Source organism: Drosophila virilis, chromosome X (genome assembly GCF_030788295.1).
Source record: "Drosophila virilis strain 15010-1051.87 chromosome X, Dvir_AGI_RSII-ME, whole genome shotgun sequence".
Classification (NCBI taxonomy): Eukaryota; Metazoa; Arthropoda; class Insecta; order Diptera; family Drosophilidae; genus Drosophila; species Drosophila virilis.
In genome coordinates this window covers 28,797,501-28,805,346 of record NC_091543.1, presented here as the reverse complement: position 1 = coordinate 28,805,346, position 7,846 = coordinate 28,797,501, and the positions used below count along the sequence as shown (strand labels likewise).

At 46.2% G+C, this 7,846-nt stretch overlaps 1 protein-coding gene and 1 long non-coding RNA gene across 2 annotated transcripts in view; one reads left to right on the top strand and one right to left on the bottom strand.

Annotated features, from left to right (window-relative positions):
- Window positions 1–440: 440 nt before the first annotated feature.
- The window catches only part of LOC116651990 (uncharacterized), an 18,779-nt gene continuing 11,373 nt past the window's right edge, over window positions 441–7,846 (bottom strand). Inside the window, exon 2 of the long non-coding RNA XR_004304988.2 lies at window positions 441–2,480. This is a non-coding gene — a long non-coding RNA (uncharacterized lncRNA). The remainder of the gene's footprint in view (window positions 2,481–7,846) is intronic.
- Window positions 6,365–7,846, top strand: part of LOC138911044 (octapeptide-repeat protein T2-like) — a gene marked incomplete at its 3' end in the record, with an annotated part of 3,977 nt that continues 2,495 nt past the window's right edge. Inside the window, 1 exon segment of the mRNA XM_070207932.1 lies at window positions 6,365–6,483. Coding sequence (XP_070064033.1) covers window positions 6,365–6,483 — 119 coding nt within the window.

Genomic DNA, 7,846 nt, shown 5'->3' with positions numbered 1-7,846 from the left:
GAGAGAGAGAGAGAGAGCTGCTTGCAGATGGTATATATTTTGTAAATGTATCTTAACACAAATCACTTTAATCGTCCGAAAGAAACAAGGCTGGCTTTGATTTTAAGTACTAGTTGAAAAATCTGAGCTACACGGACAGTTTGTCGACTTGACATCCTGGTATTTAAAACATTCTAAACAATTGTGTATAATTTTAATCGTATCGACGTGATTGCATTTGGAAAATTTTCCGTTTTAATGTCAAAGTTATTGTGAAAATAAACAGAAGCAGACAAATATTTGCCGGAAAGTGCAAGATTTGAGGACAAAGCCAGGGAATTGTTATATATCATTAACATGCCTGTCGAGGAGAAAGTATATTTTGAGGAACAGCCTGGACGGAAGTTCGATCGCTGTCTGGCCAATGGCATTGTTAAGGGCGGCGGCGGCTTCGTCGTGGGAGCTGTTATATCTTTATTGTTTCTCCGTCGGCGCGTGTGGCCGATATTGATTGGCACTGGATTTGGCATTGGGGTTGCCTATAAGACATGCGAAAAGGATTTGGAATCGTTCAAGTAAACGATGCAGTAGCTTAACCAAATTATACATGAATACACTTACACATATCTATATACATAAATATATTTATATATATGTATATATATATATATTGAAATGTGTATATATATATTTATATATGCTTCTCAATGTCTGTACTCCCAACCATCTAAGTTTTATGTTGTAGCTGTTGCTTGTTGGACTGCCAATTAAAATACAATAAAAATTCATTCAATTCCAATGAAAATGATGCACTTTTATCACAAAATGGGAAATCTGCAAATCGGGGCATGACTAGAAGCAATCAGTACGAGTTCCATGTAAAACAGTATCAACAAGATCCAAAGAGAGCCAGAGCGGGAAACACAGAATGTGTGTGAGAGAGGGAGAGCCAGAGCCAGAGCCAGAGCATGGGGCAAGTTAAAAATCTTTTGCCGGGTCAGCAACAAAGTCAAGTGCAGCGAGACGTGGCAAGCTATGGTGAGGTGCCTTCGAATTCGCCTGCGCCTGGCACTCGGGGAGCTCACGTTTCGGCTGCAGTAGCCGCCTCATGTTGCATGCAACCTGGTGCCGAGGCTCGTTTGCCCGTCACATAATCTGCTCCAAATCAAAATTGCTTATTAAACGTGGAGCTGTGGATAGCTGCAGCTCTTGCTAAGGCCTACGGCCTACGGCCACTCTGTCTCTGTCTCTCTTGCTCTCTGTGCGTTGTGGGCGCCCGCAGCTGGCATTTCAACTGGCCATGGACATGGCTCTGGTTGGCTTTTGGGCAAGCCGTCCGTGCGGACTATGGACTTGCGTAGCGCCCAAAACGAATCTGTCGCCGTATCGCCAGTTGCAGTGTGCCTGGAAAATTGCTGCCGAATTCTGTTGCACAGTTGATCACGATTGCCTGGTTCGGGGCTCAATAAGCCAAACATCTTGATATGGATGCGGCGCTACAGGCTGCGCATTGATCGACGATGACGACGACGACGACGACGACGTGCAAAGCTGCCAATGAACCGATACCAGCCTTTGGCTGACAGTCTCTTTCTCTATCTCTCTCTCTCTCTCTTTCTCGCTCTGTCTCTCTATCTCTTGGGCTCCTGCAGATCGGGCGTCTCTTTCTGGCACTGGCAATTTCTTCTACGTTTGCCCTCTGAACCCGATTGCATTTTGTATATATTATAATTGCTGGCCATGGCTCAGCGCTATCTCTGGAGTCGTTGCCTGCCAGTGGCCTGGTCAGTCACTCAGTTCGTCGATGGCCATTCGAGATTGCCCGGCTTTGCTCCGCTGCCATTCGACGCGCTGCCACTTTCATATCGCTGATCAATGCGCCGACTATGCTCCGATTCGGTGCATCGGATGGGGGGATGCGATGCCACTTTCCAGGAAGCCGCAACAGCCTGCAACAGAACTTGTCGCATTAGCACCACGTTGTGTAGCTGAAATTAATGCGATTGCTGATTGCGATTGCATTTATGCTTTGAATAACGTATAACAGCCGTGATGGCCCTTGCCTGCAGGTTGCTAAGTAGTAGATGTGTGAAGAAGGCTGTCGAAAGGCGGATCATTGATCTTCTCGATTTATATAAATGCCGTTCGATCATTCAATGACTAAGTTTGTGCCAACCGCAGATCAGATCTGCCGTCGTCCTCCATGGAAGCCAACACAGTTTCAATATACATATGCAAGCTAATAGATGTCGAAAGAAATCGAAATATCAGAGTGTTTACATGTATTTCTATTAATTATGAAATATTTTGCATTATTAGCTGACTATTTTTCTATATATGTACATATTGATTATTTTATTGTATTTTTGTGGTTTGTTTATATTTCCTGGAGCTTCTAATGCAAAGTGCTGCCCATTACTCTAGTCAGTGCTGCCACCATCAAATGAGCTGGCGTTGCCCAAGTTCTATTTCGATAGGTTGATTTTGTGCTTTATCGAATGCTGTAAGAAATAGATACAATTATTTGTTATTCCTTCGTCTGTTCTAATAAATGCAGCAACTTTAAGTGGCACTTTCTCGATTTACGCTGGCTCGACCATCAGTTGCAAAGTTTATTTATTTGTTTGCTGCTTTTATTTTACAGCGCAGTATGCAGCTCCAGTTACCAGCCTGCAAAACGACGACGACAACATGTGTTTGATTTTGATGGGTTGCCCGTTGCACGGAGTTGCGCCGAGTGTCGCCGAGTGTTGCCGAGTTGGAGTCATCTCCATGGCAAACAGCAAACGATCTTGACAAAAAAGCGCAAGCAGTTACAAGAGCTAGGCAAAAGGAACAAAAAAGTTGAAAGGAAAGGTTCCCAAGAAAATTTAGATCAATTTTCCTAATTTACTTGAGCGCAGCGATTGCGTGTCGTGGCGTGAAAAACGGCACTTGAAAATTCCTATAGCGCTGTAAAGGAATCGGAGTTGCAGCTCGACTGCCGGAAGGGAGTTGGAGGAGCAAACTTGGCAGCGAAACAAAAAATGAGAAACAAAAATCAAGAAAACTAAGGAAGAAGAGGAAAAAAAAAAAATAAATCACGACTCAAGTTTCGAAAGCGCGAAACTGTTACCAAAGCACTTAAACTTAAATTGGCCAGCGACGACGACGACGACGACGACGACTAAGGTAACATAGTAAACTGAGCCACAGATCCACAAAGTCCGACTACGAACCGAACTGAACCAAACTGAACCGCACAGCTCAAGCAGAGGCAAAAGGCTAAATTAGAAATAGTGTAGATAGATACGCCAATAGAATTTATAGTGGCTGCGCGTAGCCTGCGTCGTCATGATCATGCGGCTGAAGCCACCTCGATCTCCACAAGCACCACCTGCACCTCCACCTCCACCTCGAACACCGCAGCCAACACCAACACCAACACCAATACCAATACAAACAGCAGCACCAGCACCAGCACCTCCACCACCTCGTCCATCTTGGGCCTGGGCAGGTTAATTTTGGGCACGACGCGGCGGCCCAATGATGACGATGATGATGGCAACGCACGAAGCGGCCTGCCTTGGTCATGTACAACGTGCACGGACGCTGCTTAAGTTTAATGGAACCAATTGAAGATATTTTGTGGGCAAGTGATAAAGTTGTATGCCCAGTTGGTGGGTGCCGTGCCGGCTCCTGCTATGGTTAGATCTAGCTCCAGCACCAGCACCAGAACCAGCTCCAGCTCCACACTGGGTGCTAGCAGGCGGAAGCGGCCTGCATTTTTCATCAACAGCTTGTGCATCAGCTGAGTCAGCGATGGCTTCACGAACCCATTAAATGATGCGTAAGCGTAAACGTGATCATGCGTTCGCCATGGCCTGGGCCCTTGGGCTGGGGGGTTGGCGGATTGTCGGCTTGGCGGCTTGGCAGGCAGAAGCTGGCCAGCACACTAGATCACACGATCTTGATACACAAAAGGAACACAGCGAAGGATCGTGAAAATTACCAAGTTCGAGTTCGGGCTGCAACTCTTAAATGTTACCGAGTTATGCGAAAATTGCGGAAGAATTTCGTGCTACGGCTGGTTAGCAAACTCCGACAGTTACGACAGACAAACAGAACATGGCGATCAGCTGTTTGCATTGCCAGCCAAATCAAACCACGAGAATGCACAGTAAAATAGGTGGAATCCCATAATCACTCAATACTCCTCTAACTGTAATATAAATAATGTTGCCAAATTATAAATTGGAGTCGCTTCTCGTTTTGATTGTAAAGCGATCAACTTCTCCCCCTTTCGGTTCTCGGTCAGTTATCTATATAATCTATATTAAAAATCTCAAGGAATGTCTTTGGTGTCAGACTGATATTGGAATAGTATGGAACATTGACAGACTTCGTTCGGAATAAATCAAATACGTTGGCTTCGGGATATGGAATGTGCTGCAATTGAATCGCAATATTTGGAATTGAATTAAAAAAAATGCTCCACACGATTCTCTTAGGGCATAATTAAGAGACCCACTAGCAGTGACAGTTTTCTAATCTAATATATTGCGATTCGATCGATGCCCTACTCAAGTTTCAAGCTCGTTTTTTTTTTGTCTTACTTTAAGCTTAAACTTTGTCGCTTCACCAACTTTCATTGAATACTTAAACTTAATTTCAAATGAGGCTTTTATGGCGCAATAAAAACACTGGGTAATCGATATTCTTTTTTTAATTGACTCTCTACAGGCTGAGGCACTGGTTCTTTGAGGAGAGCTCGGATTGGCTTCTGGTTCATGTGAGAGGTGCATGCAAAATGCCTGACCTTACGCAAAAGCCATTTTGTGAGCTTGTGACGCTGTGACGCTTCGCTGTCGACGACGACGTCGACGTTGGCAGAGCTGACGCTTCCGCTGCTGTCGCCAATCAATCAAACGGACGTCGACGTCGACGTCTCCTCTGATGTTGTTGTTGTCGTTGTTGTTGTTGCAGCTTTTATTTATTTTGGCTCATTTTTACGCTTTATGCACCGCGCACTGCGCCGCAATTTGCTGCCTGCCCCTTTCCTCGCTGCTTCTTGCTTTCTCGCTGTCTTCTTCATCGTGTTCGTCTTCTTCGTGCTCGTCTTGGCCTTCTGCTTGTTGCTTGTGCTGTGCGCTGTGCGCTGTGGCCATTAAATTTGATACCCACTTATTTGGCCAATAAAATTAACCTACCTCAACTTGCTCGAACCCCGTTCAAGTGCTAGGGCTAACTTGGGTTCGGTTTGGCTTAATATGTGCCGTCATTTAACTGGCCCTCATGTGTGTCTGGAACTTTGGGTTGGTCTCGGCCGTCTCTCATATGGGTAGGGCTCTCGTTTTGGTTGCGCCTAATGAGCAATGAGCTGCCGCTGAAACAACCATTCAGAAATGTTGGCCAGTGAACATTTTCGTGAATTTGGCCAAAATAGCTGCAGGCCAAACGACACTGAGGAGTTTGCTAAATAACCATTTATGACTAATCACAAATTATATGCATTTGTGACTTTCTAGCTAAGCATTAAAATCTTCGAGGCTAACCAGAATATATGAGAATTGCATAGAAAGGCGAAATTTGTAAGAGGAGAAAGAGAGCGAGCGAAAAAGAGCAACAGACTGAAAGTGAAGGTAACAAGAAATTAGTTTTTATACCCTGAACCCATTAAAAATGGGTATAAGGGTATATTGTATTTGTGCAAAATCCAAATGTATGTAACAGGCAGAAGGAAGCATCTCCGATCCCATAAAGTATATATATTCCTGATCAGCATCAATAGCCGAGTCTACTTAGCCATGTCCGTCTGTCTGTCCGTCCGTCCGTATGTATGAACGCAAGGATCTCAGAACCTATAAGAGCTAGAGACTTTAGATGTAGGTGCTCCTGGGAGCTCCCGACTAGAACCTCTTACTTGTTCTACTTATATAAGTAAAGTCATGTAATACTTGATAACTTGAGCTGATCAAAATTGCTCTGTACCCTGATTTTTGCAAAGTTACGTTTCCATCTATATATGTAAAGCATGTGGTAGGCTGGGTAGTTAAAATCCCTTTTCGGTTTTCCACTTTTTATCAGCTTTTTGGTAGAAGTGCCATTGTCAGTTTTCTCGCTTTCTCTCTTTTCTCACCATCTCTTTCTATCTCTCAAGCGGTAGCTCCGGTACAGACGCATCCCAGTCCTTGAAGTAGGTGCGGCCCCATTGTCGCGAGCTGCTCCAATCGGGAGGCTGTAAAAGGTGCGACAATTTAGACGTCGTCGCTGTCGTGGTCGCGCCTTGTCGACGTCACTCCAGCTGGGCCTCAGGCGGTTGCAGCCTCTGGTTGGGGGCAGGAGCAGCACACAACGCACCAATTAAAGAGTCGATCGCCGCGGCAGTCGCCGCTTGCCTCGGATAATGGGACTGGAATGGGGACTGTGCTTTGGCTCTGGGCTGGAGACAGTGCCGCGTTCGTTCCGGCTGCAACTGGCCCAATTTGGGGACTGGCAGCAGGAGCTGCAGCAGCAGCAGCAGCAGTACGACGGCTGCCCATTCACATTCGCATTCACTCGATTGTGCGAGTGTCCATTGTCACTTGTTGCAATAAATTGAAATTGACCAAAAGCGTGCGGTGCCACTTGGCTCAGATCCATTCCCCTGGCCGCTCAACATTACTCATGGTGGTGTTGCCGCATGCGGCGTGTATCTCTTGTTGCAAGTGCTTTTGGGCTCGTCTCGCAATTGGCTTGACAATAAATGTCAACACTTTGCGGCCGTTAATTTATTTGCACGCTTGATGCGTGCCCCATCGCTGGCGGGCAGCGTTTCTTGTTTTCTTTCCCTCGCGCGATGAGGGGATGCATTTGCGGACGGGCATGAGAATGTGGCACTTGCAGCTCGTTACTGGACACTACTTATGAATGCTCACTTGGACTTGACGCCGCATTTGGGATTTGAGATATTTTGTACCGATGCGCGGGGCATTCATTTAAATATAATACTTATTTCTTTCTTATTTTATGGATATGCTCAGCACGCACTGTCGAGGTTTTGATTTGACTAGTTTTTTCCTTTTTGCTTGCATCTCTCTCGAGCTATCCTTAACTACCTCTCCCCTTCAACCTCTCTTTCATACTGTCTTTCTATTTCTGAGCTGCTTCCATGCTTTCATCTCTCGATCCATCCTTAACTTTCCCTTAATTTTTCTTTCATTCTGACTTTCTTTCCCGATCTTGCTCTGTCCCTCTCTCTATCTATATCTCTCTCTCTCTTTAATTTCCTACTCTCTTGCTCTCATATACATGTACATATGAGTAGCTTCTCCCCATTCTTCATTCTACTTAATCGCAATAGTCTTATAATTGCCGGCAGCCTCCTTTGCCTGCCCCTTGCCAGTTGCAGCTTTCCATTTGCCACTTGCCCAAAATGAGGTTGTAGGCAACTTTGTTGCCCAGCTCTCAGCTCGGAAGTCAGCGAAGCGCGGCAGCGACCAAAGTGTTGGCCTCCACAGACAAGCCGCCGTCGTCGTCGTAGTTGTCGTCGTCGTCATCCTCGCGGTCGGTCCGCTTCGTCGTTGGCTGACACGCGGCCGCCGCTGATGGTCAGAACCAAATGTAGCCAGTGTCCAGTGGCCAGGCAATTAAAATTTTGCGGCAACTAAAGGCAGCCGCTGCTTAACAGGCCCAACGGCCCGGACCCGGCGACAGCGCCTACCCCGTTAGCCCCCTACTGCCCCTCGGGCTGCCCTCTTTTTGCCTAAATAAGTCAACTGTTACGACGGCAACGGCGTTGCGGCCAAATGGGCGTATGAAATGCAATTAAATTAAATTTGCAGTTGCAAGTGTTCGTCGTGGCAGCAGACGATGAACAGAGTAGGTGGATAAGGGCCTGGCGAGGGGG